The 19,164-nt window shown below is 43.3% G+C and overlaps 2 protein-coding genes across 6 annotated transcripts in view; one reads left to right on the top strand and one right to left on the bottom strand.

Moving 5' to 3' along the window:
• Positions 1-9,224, bottom strand: part of SUPT6H (SPT6 homolog, histone chaperone and transcription elongation factor) — a 32,378-nt gene extending 23,154 nt beyond the window's left edge. The window contains exon 1 of the mRNA XM_021704404.1: positions 9,098-9,224. The gene's annotated coding sequence lies outside the window, so the exon portion shown is untranslated. The remainder of the gene's footprint in view (positions 1-9,097) is intronic.
• SDF2 (stromal cell derived factor 2) lies at positions 265-19,164 on the top strand. Of its 5 annotated transcripts, XM_044921751.1 has the most exons (4): positions 265-281; positions 9,564-9,715; positions 12,801-12,997; positions 18,497-19,164. In XM_044921751.1, exons 2-4 carry the CDS (start codon positions 9,565-9,567, stop codon positions 18,782-18,784), a joined length of 636 nt encoding a protein of 211 aa, XP_044777686.1. In that variant the 5' UTR covers positions 265-281; position 9,564; the 3' UTR covers positions 18,785-19,164. The 5 variants fall into 5 exon arrangements, with proteins under 5 accessions (XP_044777686.1, XP_021560081.1, XP_021560083.1 ...); XM_021704406.1 differs by lacking the exon at positions 265-281 and having other exon boundaries at positions 9,528-9,715; positions 12,801-13,042; XM_021704408.1 differs by lacking the exon at positions 265-281 and having other exon boundaries at positions 9,528-9,715.

A 19,164-nucleotide genomic window follows, 5' to 3' on the forward strand; every position in this document is an offset into this window, starting at 1 on the left:
TTTAGTTTATCATGTTATGTTATCCCAGCCAACAGTAGGCAATTAGTAAAGTTTTCAGGGAGTCAAAAGTTATATGCAGATCTTTGACTGCGGGGGAGGCCAGTGCCCCTAACCCCTGCGTTGTTCAAGGGTCAACTGTAGAACAAAGGATTTTATCTCATTTATCATTTGGGGGCAGGAAGGGGTGAATGAGGAAAGAAATTAGTGTAGGAGTGATTACAGAGGTAGGGATATGTAGCAGTGAGATTATATGACTCGCTCATAAGAGATTTGGGAAACAAGTGTGAACTTAACGCCTGGCTGCTGACAGAGTCAAAAGGAAAATTCTTTCCAACAGATTAAACGACACTTCATGAACCTGAGCCACTTGTGTGACTATTGGTTGGGAGCATTTGGGTGGAGAAGGGGTCTCTTTAGAAACATTAGAACCATAACTCTATTTTTACCATTTACCTCCCCAGCAAAAAAAAAAATTTGAAAGTGACTTCCATGGCCTACAAAATAAAGCCAACACAGTTAAGTGCAAAGATTGCTGGGCTTAAGAGAAAAGATCAAAACCTGGTCCCATCATCGGGCGCCTGGGTGGCTCAGTTGGTTAAGCAACTGCCTTCGGCTCAGGTCATGATCCTGGAGTCCCTGGATCGAGTCCCACATCGGGCTCCCTGCTCGGCAGGGAGTCTGCTTCTCCCTCTGACCCTCCCCCCTCTCATGTGCTTGCTCTCTCTCATTCTCTCTGTCTCAAATAAATAAATAAATCTTTAAAAAAAAAAAAAAAAACAAAAACCTGGTCCCATCATCTACCAAATATATAAGCTAAGCAAATTATTGAATTTGTCTGGATATCAACTTCTTCATCTGGAAAACAGGAATAGCACTACCTACCTTGTAGAGTAGTTAAGACTATTACATGACACAGGGGAAAGAACCTAGTTTACAGTTTCAGTAAATGTTAACTGAGTGTGAATTTGAATCGTGGGCCTAATTTTCCTTAGCATTCTATAATTTTGTACCAACCAGTCCCAACTTTTTCTTCTACTTCCCCGCTTTCGGACTCATCCAGAGCCTGGAAATGGCAGAACCATAACATGGGAGTTTTCTGGGCTTTGTAGAATTTATTTATTACATTTATTTATTTAAACGTAATAAAGGGAGGGGGAAGGAGAGAGACTCTCAAGCAGACTCTGCACTGAAACACGGAGCCCAACGCAGGGCTGGATCTCACCACCATGAGATCAGGGCCCAAGCCGAAACCGAGAGTCAGATGCTTAAATGACTATCCTACCCAGGCACCCCACGCCTCGTAGGACTTTAAAAAACAGCACACATCACACACATTGTAACATCAGGATTCTAGATTCTGGAATCCTGAAGCTGGCTGCTGATAAACTCAGCATCAGTCCTCACCTTGTCCTGAATTATGGTCCACCGTGTATGTGCCCATTTTCCACAACTAAGACCATAAGCTTCTGGATGTTAGAGACCAAATCTAATTGAAGGGCTAATAAAAACCATGAAAATATAAATGACAACACGAGAGCATCAGAAGGCACTTTGTGATTCTGTACCAAGTAACATATCCTTCTAGGTGCTCTGCACAAAACAGGAACAGCTAAATATCTGTTAAATAAATTACTTGCTTTTTCATATTGTTGCCACCTTCCCAGGGAAAGATGGCAGTGGGATGGGAAAAAAGAGGAGGCTGGCTAACAGTTACTTGAAATGGTCTGAGCTCTAGTAGGAGCCTTAAGTGCTATGGCTCTAATTTTTCTGAAAATTACCTTACTGATATCAACTTATACCACAACCAATTAATTTAAGATTGAACTCAAGAAACAAAACTGAAGGTACTGAGTTCTGGTGGAAAGGGAGAGGCAATGATATGGTCTTATGTTCAATTTCAGGCTGAGGTTTCAGATGCCATTCAAACTTTACTGAATGCCTGCTGTGTACATACATTCTGCTCGGACCTAGGGATTTGAGGATAAACAGGATTGTTTGTTATCAAGGAGCTGACTTCTGGTAGAGGGAGAGAGATATGAAAATAAGGACCACAGAACAATTTTACGTATTCTATGTAGAGAGCAGGCACAGGAAGAGAATTAGAAACCAACCCACAACACTCACACAAAACCCAAGCAAAACTAATACAGGCCTTTCCTTTAAACAATTAAAAAAAAAAAAAAAGCGCCCAGAGCAACAGTAATCACACTTCTACCAAGTTCCAGACACTTAAGGAAGGAACACCTGTTAACCCCTACACTGTCCTAGGAGTTACAGTGCACTTTCTCCATTCAACAAAGGAGATGACAGACTCACAAAGTCACTTGTTCAAGTTGATACAAATACCAACTGCAAGAGCTGAGGTCTGAGTTAAAGTGTGTCTGACTCCGAAGTCACAGTGGTACAGTTGTTTCTAATATATCAGTAGGTCTCCAAGTGTGGTCAGGGGACCACCTCCTCCCATCTCTCATGAGTGTACAGTGGAGTTTTCCAGAGGTAGTATGATGTGCAGTATCACAACACTGAATGCAGAAGCAGATATGAAAATCCAGCTGTATTCTATTAAGGGAGACATTAAAAAGATTTGGGGGGTGCCTGGGTGGCTCAGTCAGTTACGCGTCGACTCTTGGTTTCGGCTCAGGTTGTGATCGCAGGGTGTGGGATTAGCCCTGCATTGGGTGGAGTCTGCTCTCCCTCTGCCCCCCGCCCCCCACACTCCTGCGCACACACTCTCTTTCTCAAACAAATAAAATCTTTAAAAAGATTTGGGGAAAAAAAGTAAAACAGTGTCACGCTTCTCACTACTTTTGAAGATTATAACTGTTTTTTATAAAAGTATTATTTATGTTAAAATGTAGTGAGCTTATTATTTTTTCCCCAGCTTTACTGACATATAATAGACATAAAACACTGTAAGTTTAAGGTGTATGATGTGTTAATTTAACATACCTGTATACTGCAAAATAATTACTTTTTTGGTGGTGCTTTATTATTATTTCAAAATGAATTAATATACCCAATTTAAATTTCTTATTTGGTAAACATCAAAATATAAAAATCTCATAAACATCAATAGATACAACTCACATAAACGTCTTTGCAATCTTCAATTATATTTATAAAGGGGGTCCTAAGATTAAAATGTTTGAGAGCTGCCATACTATACAGTGACACACCCCACAGGGTGGTGATACAAGTCTTACGGTTAGATTGATGCTCTTTTTTTCCCCAAGACTTGTGTCCTTAAGGTAATATACTTTCAGTACTGTAGAAAGTGAGTATCTAAAACTACTAATTAAATCTGGTGCTCTAATTTGAATTCTGACATCGCCCCCCCTGCCCCGGCCCTGAACTAAGCCATTAAAAATAGATTTGGGTACAGCAGCCCCCACACATGGCTTGCTTTAATTAGGCTATCAGACCCACAAATTCAGTCTTACAAGGCCTCAACATCTTCACATTAAATGCCAGCTCCTGCAGACCAGATGCCCTCCAGTCTACTTAACAGAGAGAAACAGACAGCCTACCTGATGAAAACAACAGCTTTTTTTCTGTCCCGGGAGGCAGCTGGTGCTCTGTGCTACACGCAGCTTTTCTCCCATTCCCTAGGTTAGCAATAGAGTACATGCTGTGCTCTAGTGGGGGGAATGCTTCCAGTCTAGCTCACTGCCAAGACTTTCAGTTAAAAGAGGTGTGCCAGAAGCAAGCCTGACTTGCTGCAACTCGCAGGAGCTAAATGTGCAGAGGGTTCCGCAGCAGCACTGCAGGCTGAGGTTGGCAAGTCGCAACTATTCCCCAACCAAAATACTCTTTATTAGCGTATGATTATTATTAATGTATGATATCTCAGCTGAGCCCAGCACAGTTCAGGTTTTTTATTTAGTACTGATGCTCTTGAATTTTCCCCACATTCAGACCGTAAGTTAAATGTGCTAGTGAAACAGGTCTAGAAGGGGCACGGGGTAGTGAAGGGAGGCTTCTCCAGGCAGAAGCACAGCTGCAGTCCAAGATGTGGCTCAAAGGGAGAGGTTGGCCGTTACCATGACATTCTCTGGGAGAGGAATGGAGCTGGGATCACACTGCCACAGGAAGGCCCTCGGCAGTCCCTCCTTTTGAACAAGATGATGTAGGAGGCAATTAAAAGGAGACCAGAGCAAAAAAAGATGTCTGTTAATTCCCTTCACTGCCAGTTTCAATTAACATTTACTTCTATATATACCTATACATATAGGATTAAGCTCTGTGCTGGGACTTGGGTATATAAAAATGAGTAAAATATGTTTTACTTGGTAGAATTCACAATCTATATCAAAAAACTTGTAAATAAAGTTACGACAAAGCACAATGAATGTTGTATTATAGTTATACACCAGGACTACGGGAGCAGTATGAGGAGAGAGAGATGTCAGAGAATGCCTCAGAAAAGGTGATGCCTGAGTTGAGAGGACTTAAGAGAATAATCTGGAAAAAGCAACACGAGCAAAGGCTTAGGTTTGAAAGGGCCTAGTGGTATGGGGAACAGCCCCATAAGTCTGGTGTGGAGTTTCAACTCTAAGACATTCTGTATTTTATGAGCAAAAGCCTGGGACTATTCCAAAAGTGTTCACAAGTGACTACCCAATTTGGAATTCAAAAACCTGAAAGTTTAATAAATGAAGTATTCAGAATCCACTTAAGACAAGTTCTTTTAAATTCAGAAATCTTTAAGAAAAATCCTAATCAAACCAAATCAAGATGATAAAATAAAGAAAAAGTGAGGGGTGCCTGGCTGGCTCAGTCAGTAGAGCATGCACTGATCTCAGGGTTGTAAGTTCAAGCCCCACGTTGGGTGTAGAGATTACTTAAAAATAAAATCTTAAAACAAAAAACACACACACACACACAACAGAAAATGTTAACTCTACCTATCGTCATTTTAATGTGCACGCCACATTTATAGGAAATAACTTTTTTTTTTTTAAGTTTTATTTATTTGACAGACAGAGACAGTGAGAGAGGGAACACAAGCAGGGTGAGTGGGAGAGGAAGAAGCAGGCCTCCTGCCGAGCAGGGAGCCCGATGTGGGGCTCGATCCCAGGACCCTGGGATCATGACCTGAGCTGAAGGCAGACGCTTAACGACTGAGCCACCCAGGCACCCCAGGAAATAACAATCTTAGGATCTTTCCTATTTTTTTTTTAAAGGATTTTATTTATTTGAGAGAGAGAGAGTGAGCGAGAGAGAGCACAAGCGGGAGTGGGGGTGGGGAGAGGCTGGGGAAGAGGGAGAAACCGACTCCCCGCTGAGCAGGGAGCTTAATGTGGGGCTGGATCCCAGGACCCTGGGACCATGACTTGGGATCATGACTTGGGCAGAAGGCAGACGTTTAACCAACTGAGCTACCCAGGCGCCCCTCTTAGGATCTTGCAATACCAGAGTATAGAAAGCATTATTGTTAATGATGACTAACATAAGTAATTTAAGAATACAAGTTATCTCTGTTCTTTCCACATTTCCTTGCAGAGTAAGTACAAAAGAGGAGCAGAAACAACTGAAATATGTAACCAGAATCAGAATCCCTGCAACAGAGGCTGGGAGTTAAGTTACCGAGTCTTGTGCCACACACACTGGGGAACATATTCCTGCCCTAGCACAGGGGTTATCAAACCACAGAGGGCCAGATCTGCCACTGTAGCACAAAATCTGACACTGATGATATGTAAATGAATGGGAGTTGCCTAATTTACTGATGATATGTAAATGAATGGGAGTTGCCTAATTTGGCCAAGGAGCTTTAATTTGTTGACCCATGATCTAGAAGTACAGGAGTAATTGAAAGAACTGGTGACCAAGGTACCATGGGAGCCTGTAAGAGTGGACTCCAATCTGGTTTTGAGGAAGTCACTTTGAATAAAGACTGTAAGACTGTGGAGGAATTAGCTAAAGGGAGGAGCTGCCTTCTTTGGTGGTCATGCAAGGAGCGGTAGTGTTGGAGGAGAGCACTTCCAGCACAAGGCCCAGGGCCAGTGGCAGGGCCAGTGAGGGCCAGCTTGACTAGAGAGAGGGAGGAGGGTTCATATTGGAGTTGGAGTGGTCATAAGGATCTTGATAGGGTAAGTTAAAGATTTTGGACTCTAAAAGGTTCTGGGAAGCCCCTGCAGGGTTTTAAACCGAACTTAGTTTACTTGCTAATTCAAAGAAGATTTATTTAATGAGTGCCTACTACCTGTCAGGCACGTAGAAAAAAACAAAGTCCTTCTTCCTAGGATATCTACATTCTGGTGTAGGAGACAAACCACAAACAAAAGAAACCTTGCTATAAGTACTAGGAAGGAAATAAATACCCTCACCTCTGAGACGGTGAGTTTAGGCTGAGATGTCAACAATGGGTAGGAAGAGGTTCCTGGTAGAAAAGGTGGGGAAGAACTTGGCATATGGTAGGCAATGTCCTAAGGCCAATGTGACCAGAGAATGGTGAAGGCAGCAGAATGGGAAAAAGAGGAGGGGCCTGCTCAAGTGGGGCTCTGAAAGCCATGGAAAACCACTGGAGTGCTTTAAGCAGGGAGACCTGGGTGGAAACAGGGAAAACTGAGGATACCCCTGTTGTAGCCCAGGCAAAAGATGATGGTGGTTTGGAATAGGGTGGTAAAAGCGGAGATAGAGAACAGAAAACAGATTTGAAACATATTTTGGAAGAAGTGACAGGACTTACCAAACTTGGGAAGGAGGGTAGTAAAGGAAAAGAATCCAAGATGATCCCCAGAGGTCTGGCTTTGGTAACCACGTGGATGAGAGTACGTCTTAGAGAGGGAAGATCAGGTTTGGAGTGATGGGAAAACTAAAATGTTCTTTTTGTTATGTTAGATTTGGGATGTCTAAGAAACATCCAAATGGAACTATTAAATAGGCATTCTGTATACAATTCTTTTTTTTTTAAAGATTTTATTTATTTGACAGAGAGAGACACAGTGAGAGAGGGAACACAAGCAGGGGGAGAGGGAGAAGCAGACTTCCTGCTGAGCAGGACCCTGGGATCATGACCTGAGCTGAGGGCAAACGCTTAACAACTGAGTCACCCAGGCGCCCCTCTGTGTACGATTCTTGAACATAGAGGAGGCAGGGCTAGAGATTTGAACTTGACAGTTGCCACCTTTCAGATGGTAATTAAAGCCACGGAGACTGGATCATCTAAAGGAAGTATGCAGAGAGCCCAAGATTAAACTCTGAAGGAAATTCAACATTTAGACCCTAGGTAGGGAGCAAAAGTGGCTAGCAAAGGACACTGAGAAGGAGCAATCAGAAAAATGGAGACAATCCTGGAGCTAAGTGTTAATGAAACCAAGAGAAGAGAGTTTCTTCTTCGTCGTCGTTTTTTTTTTTTTTTTTTAATATTTTATTTATGTATTTGAGAGAGAGCGAGTGGGAGGGAGAGGAAGAAGCAAGACACCCCATTGAGTAGGGATCCTGATGTGGGGCTCTATCCCAGGACCCTGGGATCATGACCTGAACTGAAGGCAGATGCTTACTGACTGAACCACCCAGGAGCCCCAAGACAAGAGAGTTTCAAGACAGGAGTAAACTGTGTTGCATATTCCAGGGATTGAGGAAGGTAAGAACAAAGTATCCATGAGATCTGGCAATAAAGAAATCATTCGTAACCTTGACCAGAGAAACTTCAACCAAGTGGTCAGAAGAGAAACCAGACTAGTAGAGCCTGAAAAATGAATAAAATTCGAGAAAGTTGACACAGATAGAAATCTGGCTGTGAAGGGAAATAAAAAAAGTAGGATGATAGTTGGAGGGGGATGAGGGAGGTTACCAGAACATAATTTGTATGTGATGGGAAAAGATTTTTATGGAGAGGTAGGATTGGGTGATTGATTTTATCAGGGAATAATGGAGAGGAAGAATCCAAGGATTTTACACATGATCCTTATCACAGTGCCATTTATTGAGACCAAGAACATAGGAGCAAGGGCAAATTTACTTGCCTCCAAAGACCATTTGTTTCCAGTATACTATGTGGGCTTCCCTTCTGGCGAAGGTCTATTGAGGGAGAACTGTGAAACGCGACGGCCTCTCTAGATTGCACCACTTCTAGACGTGATTAATCTCTTAATAAGGTTTAAACCTCTTAGGGAGTAACTACGCTAATCTAATCTAGTAACCATAGAAGCAATCTAAAGAAGAATGTATTTGCACTGGTTGAGGGGACACAAGTGATGGAAAAGGGCTCTAAATTCAGGTGATGAGGGAGCAATCATACTTTTGTAATCAATACAGTGAAGACTTTAGAACCGGTACCTTCCAAATAAACAGCGCAAGTAAGCTTTTTTTCTAGAAGAAATTAATCAAATTCCAAACTGTTTACATTCTCCATGTTCATTAATAGCAGCGGTGTAACTCAATACTCCCTTGCTACTTCTGATATTACAGTGAATTTCCAAGGATGTATTTTCAGAGAGCTTAGGCCTCTTATTAAAGAAAAATAAGTATCACTTCTTGAAACAACCAAGAGAAACGAACTGCTCCAGCTGGTTCAAGGGACTGCCTGGAGAGAAAGGCAGAAACTGGAAGATAATGAAGTTTTGACTCAATAGCCCATTCTGAGGTTTGCGGTGGGCGGTTGATGGATGCAACCATCTATAAAAAGTTCTAATTTTATTTTCAACAATACGGAAAAAGATGGTATTTGGCATCGCCCTCTAGCCTGATGGCATTGCTGCTGAAAGATCCGTAGGTTTAACATCCCCAGAACAAAAAATTTGATCACCTGATCCTGACTCAGAAGCCCCAAGTCCCTTCCATTCCCAAATCCTTTGGCGTGGCCCAATTTTCACAAGCTTTCGAGAGGACGGAATCCCAGGAAGCCTGTTGATACAACACGGCGCCCAATTCACGGGTTCCGGGTAGCATAGGGCTGGGAAAAGCTCTGAGACTCTAGGCAACTACTCCGGTTTCCTTCTCCTTTTCCCTTATAGACCAGGGAAGGCCGGGGGGGGCCCCCTTCTTCCCGCATACGGCTCCCCAGTACCTCTTCCCTTACGGGACCAGGCCCTAGGAGCCTGGTTCCTCACCTGACCCATTCGAGAAACACGCTTTCCAGTTCGAACTTTACCTGCCTGAAGCCCGCCGCTACTCCGGAGCGCTAAGCCCCCACCGAGGAAAATGGAGTCGTCGAACCGAGACTGGGAAAGGATAGTACGGACCCACCGCACGGCCCCTCCGCCGCCACCGCCGCCGCTGCTGCGTCAACGTGCTACGTCACTTCCGGCTCCCTGTCACTGGGAGTGGGCGGGCCATTCCTTGCTCTCTTCTCCCACCAGGCTCTCGGGGCTTCGTTTAGGAGGGCGCGAAAAGTGGCCGAAGCGGTTCAGGAAGGTAAGTGTCACAGAGACTTGGGAACAGAGCTTGGGGATCGGAAGCGTCAAGACTAGCGGCTTCCTAGGGCCGCTCTAGCCAAAGGAACCATAAAGACTAGACTTAGGGCTTCATTTCCTCCTCTCTGTGGTTCCGCCTGCAGCTTCCGCTTCCGGGGAGGGGCCGAGTTTCCTTTGAAGATAGGGGCTCTGCGCTACAGCTAGGATGGCTGTGGTGTCCCTACTGTTGTTGGGGGGTTTGTGGAGTGCTGTGGAAGCGTCCAATCTGGCTGTCGTTACATGCGGCTCTGTGGTGAAGCTACTCAATACGCGCCACAACGTGCGACTGCACTCACACGACGTGCGCTATGGGTCAGGTACTGCCACCCGGGTTCGGGTGGGCTGGGAGGGCCTGGTAAGCTCCGGAGGGGGCGGGGCCAAGAGAAAATCTGAGGGGTGTGGTCTGGGAAGGTTAGGGGAGCCCGGGGGCGGTTCCTGAGGTCTAGAGGCGGAGAATCGGAGAATTGGGCATAATATCAGCTTCTATCCGGTGAGCTACGTATCGGGCACATTACACATATACTCTTTTGGATTTATAACATTCCTACGAGGTAGAGACGATTGTTATCCTCATTTTTCAGATGAGGAAACAAACTCAAATAAATCGCATGCTCAGAGCCTTGCAGCTAGTGAATGACAGAGACGGGGTTCGAACCAAATCTGTCCAGTTTCAAAGCCTGCTTTCAGCTACTCCAGGCTGGCACTACTCAGTGCGGGAGAGACAGACATGTAGAAAATTACAGTAAGTGCTGTACCTCTGAAGTCTTGAACTCCAAGACCTCACTGTTTGACTATATCTTTCTGTTCTAGCTGTTTTGCATCTTAAGCTTGCTTTTCAGCCCTTTTCCTTTGGCCTCTTTACTCACACTTTTCTTGTGAAGAATTTAAAGCACTCAGTGGAATTGGAGAGGAAATTTAGAGGGCTTTTTAACATAGGATATTAAAATGCTTGATTTGGATTCATTTATAATTTAGCAATTATTTGTGGATTCATTCAGTATAGATTTAATAAACTTTTTTTTTAAGGTTTTATTTATTTATTTGACAGAGACACAGCGAGAGAGGGAACAAGCAGGGGGAGTAGAAGAGGGAGAAGCAGGCTTCTGGCAGAGCAGGGAGCCTGATGCGGGGCTCGATCCCAGGACCCCGGGACCACGACCAGAGCCGAAGGCAGACGCTTAACCGACTGAGCCACCCAAGCGCCCCTAGATTTAATAAACTCTTATTACGTCCCTAATATTATTCTAGATAGAGGAGATATAATAGCCAGTCACCAAGTTACAGGAAAACAAAAACTGACAAAAAAAGAGAAAAAAGTTCAGTTGGTGAGATGTGAGATGCATCTAAGATGATTGCTAGATTTCTGTCTTGGATGACTGATGATGTTATCAAGTAAGAGAGGATGGGGGCTAGTCTACGGTTCATGATTCTCAAAACATGTCTGACTAGTTAGACTAGGAAAGGACTGAGTTGTCATTGTTGGTATGTTTTATGATCCTAGCAGCCATTCAGTGAACACTTGCTGTGTGTCCAGCTCACTACTTTTTAATTTGATCTAGTTTCCTAGTTTGGCTCTACTAAATCAGAATGTGGGAGAGAGGCCTGACAAGAGGAATCTGTAGATTTGAAAAATTCTTCAGGTGCTTCTAATGGGCAGCCAGATTTGAGAACCAGATTCAGTCTGTGCGGAGCCTGAGGTAGAGTTAAGTACATCATGGTACTGGGTGGGGCTTGGGGGGGGAGTTAAAGATATGGGGAGAGTAAGTGAGATTGCGCAGGATGCACTGTGGTTCTCAATCTGGTGTCGATTTGAATCACTTGAAAAACCTGTTGAAGCATGTATAGATGCTTTTGTTCTGATCTCCAATAAGTATTTAAGAATGGATAAGGGTAGAACTCTGGGTAATCCCAAGGTTTAAGGGTGGGAGAGGAGTCTACAGCCATACCACCCTGAACGCACTTCGTCCTGTCTGATCTCTGAATGATGGGAGAGGAAGTGAAGGGTTGAACAGAACCTGAAAAAGTAGAAGGCACAAAGTGTAGACTGGTTTAGTGAAGCATGGCAATGACTGAAGGCAAAGCTAGGAGGAACAGGCGAGAGTAACTAGGAAAGTGTCTTGAGTGCATTTAAAGAATTGAGTAGTAGATGAAGGCTTAGGGAAGAGAATATCGCTGGAGTTTATGTGAGAGTGGTCTCTGATATAACTTGACAGAAAATAGTTTCTTGGGAGGCCATGTGGTAGAGTGGTTAAGAGTGTGAGTTCTAGAGTAGGGCCATCTAAGTTCAAACCCCAGCACTGTGTCTTGGTGCTGTGTGACCTGGGGTGTACTATTTAGCTTTTCTGAGACTCCAGTGTAAATTGGGGATGATGATAACAGTAATACCTACCTTAGAGAATATACGCATGTTATCAAATAAGAATATTCAGGTAAAAGGTTTGGTTTGGTATCGGACATTTATTTATTTATTTTTTAAAGATTTTATTTATTTGACAGAGAGAGAGGACAAGAGCAGGAACACAAGCAGGGGGAGTGGGAGAGGAAGAAGCAGGCCTCCCGCCAAGCAGGGAGCCCGATGCGGGGCTCGATCCCAGGACTCTGGGATCATGACCTGAACTGAAGGCAGACGCTTAACAACAGAGCCACCCAGGCGCCCTGGTATCTGACATTTAGAAAGTGCTCAGTACACATTAGCTGGCTAGCAATTATTATATGTATATTTTCCTTCTTCTTTTTAAGCCTGCAGCTATGTGTTTAACCTGGTACCTTTTAACCATAACTGTACCTCTTTAGGCAGTATTAACCAAATTTAGAGGACTTATGAATACTTTTATAACCTATTGATCACTCATGGGGGAATTCGGGAGCTGCAGTGATTGCTTGGATTAAAGTTGACAGCAAAAGCTGGTCTCTGTTGTGAAATGTGACAGATGTTTTGATTGTCATGCATAGTGAACATTGAATAATATTAAACATGTTTCAATTATGTGACATATACTAGGGGCTACCCAAGTTATGGTCTATAGGTATATAATACTTGTATATATATGTACATGTACTGACATATTCTAGGGGCTATCCAGGTTATTGTATATAGGTACATAATACTTGTGTTTCAAAAAAATGAACGTAAGTTTATTTATTTAGTTCTGTTTGATGCAAATTCTTAGAGTTTTCTATCACACATTTAAGTATAATTTATCAGATAACAATACTATATAAACCTATTTAGTATTTTTTGTGTATTTTTATAATGTTGTAGACAAAGAAATATCAAGCATAGGGTTTCCTCTCCACTCCTCCAAACCTGTTTTATAATACAGGGCACATTATTGGCCTTAGGAAAGAGGGGGATTAGGTTGAGCTCACTCTTTTCTTTTCTTTTTTTTTTTTGGACTGCAGGTAGTGGGCAGCAGTCAGTGACAGGTGTAACCTCTGTGGACGACAGCAATAGTTACTGGAGGATACGGGGGAAGACGGCTACAGTGTGTGAGAGAGGAACCCCCATCAAATGTGGCCAACCCATCCGGCTGACACATGTCAACACTGGCCGAAACCTCCATAGTCACCACTTCACCTCACCTCTTTCTGGAAACCAGGTGAGGTGGCATCCTGTGGATCACTCGTGCCCTGTGCATTACTCAGTTGAGTTGTCTAATATCTTGGTTCTTAGCCCTTTCTTTTCTAGGTGTAGTTGTTCTTTTTTGTGCAGACATGGAGAATTGGCTTTGTCTCATAAGTGTGAAGGAAATTGTTTCTGGGCAAAATAGAGACTTTACATCTACATGAAATCAAGAAATGAGAAAAGACAAAATAGGTAGAAGCATATCATAAGTCATTTTGATAAATTCTACAGTAAAGAAACCCAATGTTGGGGCGCCTGGGTGGCTCAGTCGTTAAGCGTCTGCCTTCGGCTCAGGTCATGATCTCAGGGTCCTGGGATCGAGCCCCACATCGGGCTCCCTGCTCCGCGGGAAGCCTGCTTCTCCCTCTCCCGCTCCCCCTGCTTGTGTTCCCTCTCTCGCTGTGTCTCTCTCTGTCAAGTAAATAAATAAAATCTTTAAAAAAAAAAAAAGAAAGAAACCCAATGTTAACACATGAAAAGAACTCAACATCACTAATCATCGGGGAAATGTGAATCAAAACCATAGTAAAGATATCACCTTATACCTGACAGAATGGTTATAATCAAAAAATAAGAAATAACATGTGTTGGTGAGGATGTGGAGAAAAGGGAACCCTCGTGCACGGTTGTTGGGAATGTAAATTGGTGTAGCCACTTTGGAAAACAGTATGGAGGTTCCTCAAAAAGTTAAAAATAGAAATATCATATGATCCAGTAATTCCACTATTGTGTATTTACCTAAAGAAAATGAAAACAGGGGCGCCTGGGTGGCTCAGTTGTTAAGCATCTGCCTTCGGCTCAGGTCATGATCCCGGGGTCCTTGCTCCGCAGGAAGCCTGCTTCTCCCTCTCCCCCTGCTTGTGTTCCCTCTCTGGCTGTGTCTCTCTCTGTCAAATGAATAAATTCTTAAAAAAAAGAAAACACTGGGACGCCTGGGTGGCTCAGTCGGTTAAGCGACTGCCTTCGGCTCAGGTCATGATCCTGGAGTCCCGGGATCGAGTCCCACATACGGCTCCCTGCTCAGCAGGGAGTCTGCTTCTCCCTCTGACCCTCCCCCCTCTCATGCTCTCTGTCTCTCATTCTCTCTCTCGCAAATAAATAAAATCTTAAAAAAAAAAAAGAAAACACTAATTTGGAAAGATGTGTATCCTTGTGTTTATTGCAGCATTATTTACAATAGCCAAGATACAGAAGCAAACCAAGTGTACATCAGTAGATGAATGGGGGGTTGCCTGGTTGGCTCAGTCGTTAAGCGTCTGCCTGCGGCTCAGGTCATGATCCCGGGGTTCTGGGATCGAGCCCCGCATCGGGCTCCCTGCTCCGCGGGAAGCCTGCTTCTCCCTCTCCCAGTCCCCCTGCTTGTGTTCCCTCTCTCGCTGTGTCTCTTTCTGTCAAATAAATAAAATCTTAAAAAAAAAAAAATAGATGAATGGGTTAAGAAGATATAGTGCATACATATATACACGATAGAATATTACTTAGTCATAAAAAAGAATGAATTCTTGCCATTTGTGGCAACGTGGGTGGACCTAAAGGGTATTAGGCTAAATGAAATGCAGAGAAAGACGAATATCATATGATTTCACTTATATGTGGAATATAAGAAAACAAATGAACAAACAAAAAGCAGAATCAGACCTATAAATGTAGAGAACAAACTGATGGTTGTCAGAGAGGAAGGGTGTGGGGAGATGGGCAGAATGGGTGAAGGGGAGTGGGAGATTACAGGCTTCCAGTTATGCAACGAATAAGTCACAGGGATAAAAGGTAGGGCATAGGGAGTATAGTCAGTGATACTGTAAATATCACTGTTTTGAGGAATGTTGGTCAAGTATACTATAGGGTGCTCCTCCATTAGGATTTGTCTGATGTTTTTGTCATGATTAGATCAGACTTAGCTGTTTTTAGGAGGAAGGCCACAGGGGTAAAGTGCCATTTTTATCACATCATGTCACAGGTACATACTATCTACATGATTTATAACTACTGAAATAGTGTTTGTGATGTTTCTCCTATAAAGCTATTCTTTTTTTTTTTTTTAAAGATTTTATTTATTTATTTGATAGAGTGAGAGAGCACAAGCAGGGGTAATAGTAGAGGGAGAGGGAGAAGCAGGCTCCCCGCCAAGCAGGGAGCCCAATGCGGGGCTTGATCCCAGGACCCTGGGATCATGACCTGAGCCGAAGGCAGACGCTTAACCATCTGAGCCACCCAGGCGCCCATCCTATAAAGCTATTCTTTTCATCTCACCCCCCCCCCACCTTTCTATATTGTGTTTTTGGAAGTAAGTCATTATGCATAGCCCCCACTTAAGGAATGCAGAGTTATGCTCCCCCTCCTTTAGATAGATTAGCTAAAAAATTTATTTGGAATTTTTCTGCATGGGTATTTGTCTCTCCTTTACTTATTTATTCAATCATTTATTCATATCAGTATGGATTCATGAATATTTTATACTTTGAGTTATGATCCCATACCACTGCCTTTATTTTGTTGCTCAAGTTGTTCCAACTTTGGCCATTGGGAGCTCTTTTACTTGTCTCCTGTGTCCGTTTGACATACTCCCATTTTTGTGTATGTGTGTGTGTTAACCCTTCCTTTCTTTCTGGCACTAAAAGATATTCTAGGCTCATCTTGTATATTTCTTGCCCCAGTCCTAGAATCAGCTATTTCTCCAAGGAGTTCTGTTTCCTTTTTTTGGAGAATGATATTAGAAACCATGATCTTAGCCCTTACATGAGCTTGTTGCTGCTGGGGTGTTGTCTCTTTTAGGCCTTCTCACCTGACAGAACAAAGAAGGATGTGTATGTATATATAGACATAACTATGAGTATTTTTATGTATAACATCTGTATCTGTATTACGTTAAACATGAATTCCTATTGATGTTTCCAACTATAATCCATTACCATTTAGATCATTCTAGCCTCCTTCCTTTACTTATTTGTAAATTTCCACACAGATACCTGGTTTCCACCACTGTCATCTATTTACTTGTTCAGTTCCATATACAAGTATAGAATTGTGGGGTGCCTGGGTGGCTTGGTTGGTTAAATGACTTTTTTTTTTTTAAAGATTTTGTTTATTTATTCATGAGAGACACAGAGAGAGAGAGAGAGAGGCAGAGGGAGAAGTAGGCTCCCAAGGAGCAGGGAGCCCGATGCGGGACTCGATCGCAGGACCCTGGGATCGAGCCCCGCATCCGGCTCTCTGCTTTGCGGGAAGCCTGCTTCTCCCTCTCCCACTCCCACTCCCCCTGCTTGTGTTCCCTCTCTCACTGTCTCTCTCTGTCAAATAAATAAATAAATAAATAAAATCTTAAAAAAAAAGAAAAAAAGATGTTGTATCATCAGCATTTAAAAAAAAAAAAAGAAATTTATGTGAGAGAGAGAGAGCACGAGCAGGGGTTGGGGTAGAGGGAGAGGGAGAAGCAGACTCACTGCTGAGCGTGGAGCCTGATGCAGGGCTTGATACCAGGACCCCAAGATTAAGACCCCAGCCAAAGTCAGATGCTTTTTTTTTTTTTAAGATTTTATTTATTTATTTAACAGTGCACAAGCAGGGGGAGCAGCAGGCAGAGGGCCAGGGAGAAGCAGGCTCCCTGGAGGGAGCCTGACACAGGACTCCATCCCAGGACCGTGGGATCATGACCTGAGCCGAAGGCAGACACTTAACTGACAGCCACTCAGGTGCCCCAAGTGTCTGACTCTTGATCTCAGCTCAGGCCTTGATCACAGGGTCATGAGTTCAAGCCCGTGTTAGGCTCCATGCTGGGCCTAAAGCCTACTTAAAAAAAAAAAAAATACACAGCAATAAACAAATACACAATCAACAAAAGTTGCACTCAAAACTTTACAAGTATAGGGACGCCTGGGTGGCTCAGTCATTAAGCGTCTGCCTTCGGCTCAGGTCATGATCCCAGCGTCCTGGGATCGAGCCCCACGTCGGGCTCCCTGCTTGGTGGGAAGCCTGCTTCTCCCTCTCCCACTCCCCCTGCTTGTGTTCCTTCTCTCTCACTGTCTCTCTCTGTGTCAAATAAATAGATAAAATTAAAAAAAAGAAAAAAAAACTTTACAAGTATAGTAGGATTGTTAATTATATACAGTTCCTTTTGCCTTTAGTCTTACAGACTCTATTTCCAAATGAATGCTTTTAATCTAAAATTACATAGCTTAGCATGTTTTTATAAATTTCTGAAATAATCAGTAACTTTTTTTTTTAATGACTTTCCACCTTTTTTTTTTTTTTAAGGTTTTTTTATTTATTTGTCAGAGAGAGGGAGAGAGCACAAGCAGGGGGAGTGGCAGGCAGAGGGAGAGGGAGAAGCAGGCTACTGCTCAGCAAGGAGCCCGATGCGGGTCTCGATCCCAGGACCCTGGGATCATGACCTGAGCCAAAGGCAGACACTTAACCAACTCATCCACCCAGGCGTCCCATTAACTTTTTTATTGCAATAGAAACTCTGAATATTTGGCCTTAAGAGGAATGGGATTAGAAGAGAAGTGGAAGAACTCTGCTATTATTTACTCTATTTCATTTAGTTCTCACAATTATTCTATAAGGTGATACTGTCATGAGTTTTTTTTTTTTTTAAAGATTTTATTTATTCATTTGAGAGAGAGAGAGAGCACAAACAGGGAGAGCGGCAGAGGGAGAGGGAGAAGCAGACTCTCCGCTGAGCCGGGAAGCCAACATGGGGGCTCGATCCCAGGACCTGGAGACCACGACCCGAGCCCAAGGCAGATGCTTAATCGACTGAGCCACCCAGGCACCCCTGTCATGAGTTTTTAGAGGAGAAAATGAAGGAGTTACACAGGAAGGAATGGAATGGAGCAGAGATTCAAGGTCTGCCAGTTTCCAGAGCCCATCGCCCCCCTTTCAACTTCTGTTGCTCACTGGGTCGGTTAAAATGTAGTTAAGGGAATGAGGCAGGAATATTTAAAGTCAAATAACAACAGTAAGGCTGTAATAGAAAATATAAAGCCAATACAGGATTACTTGCAAAGTAAATGTTTGGAACATAATCCTAGGGCAACTGATTTCATGTACTTTGTGTCTTTCTTTTTTCACAGTTTCTTTTTTTTTATTTTAATTTTTAAAATGTTTTTCCCACAGTTTATTTTTTTTTTATTTTTTATTTTTTTTAAAGATTTTATTTATTTATTTGCGAGAGAGAGAATGAGAGACAGAGAGCATGATAGGGAGGAGGGTCAGAGGGAGAAGCAGACTCCCTGCCGAGCAGGGAGCCCGATGCGGGACTCGATCCTGCGACTCCAGGATCATGACCTGAGCCGAAGGCAGTCGCTTAACCAACTGAGCCACCCAGGCGCCCCCCACAGTTTATTTTTAAACAACACTGGAAAGTCTCTTATTTTTTACTTTTAGGTAGCCTTATTTTTCTTCTGTTGCTTCCCTCTCCCTTCCAAGCCTGTGTGTCAGTCATGCTAATATCGCTACCATTTGTGTCTTTTAGGAAGTGAGTGCTTTTGGTGAGGAAGGTGAAGGCGATTATCTGGATGACTGGACGGTGCTCTGTAATGGGCCCTACTGGGTGAGGGATGGTGAGGTGCGGTTCAAGCATTCTTCCACCGAAGTTCTGCTGTCTGTCACGGGAGAACAATATGGTCGACCCATTAGTGGGCAAAAGGAGGTACATGGCATGGCCCAGCCAAGCCAGAACAACTACTGGAAAGCCATGGAAGGCATCTTCATGAAGCCCAGTGAGTTGTTAAAGGCAGAAGCTCATCACGCAGAGCTATGAGTCTGGAAGCTGTGACCCATGTCACCACACAGTGTTCATGACATCTGCTCCACCTTGGGGTCCCTGCCCCAGGTTCCCTGGGCAGTGGCCATGTCAGCACTGAGATGAAGACGCATGACAGAAAACAGTGGCTGTGTTTGGAAGCTTCAGCCCTTCACACTTGAATTGGTTGTTCTCCCAGAGTTTGGGTCAGTTCTTTTTGAGTACAGGACTTGCTGGTGAAGGAGCAGATATTTTTATTCATATTGATAAAACAGAAACTGAGGGAGATATTCCTCTTAATTGGGAAATTTTTACTCATCAGAAGCTTGGCATCATGGATTATTGATGTGTGACTTTTCTCCTTTCTCTAAAATGATAAAGAATTTCATTATTAGTCA

This window comes from Neomonachus schauinslandi, chromosome 15, assembly GCF_002201575.2.
Source record: "Neomonachus schauinslandi chromosome 15, ASM220157v2, whole genome shotgun sequence".
Taxonomy (NCBI): domain Eukaryota; kingdom Metazoa; phylum Chordata; class Mammalia; order Carnivora; family Phocidae; genus Neomonachus; species Neomonachus schauinslandi.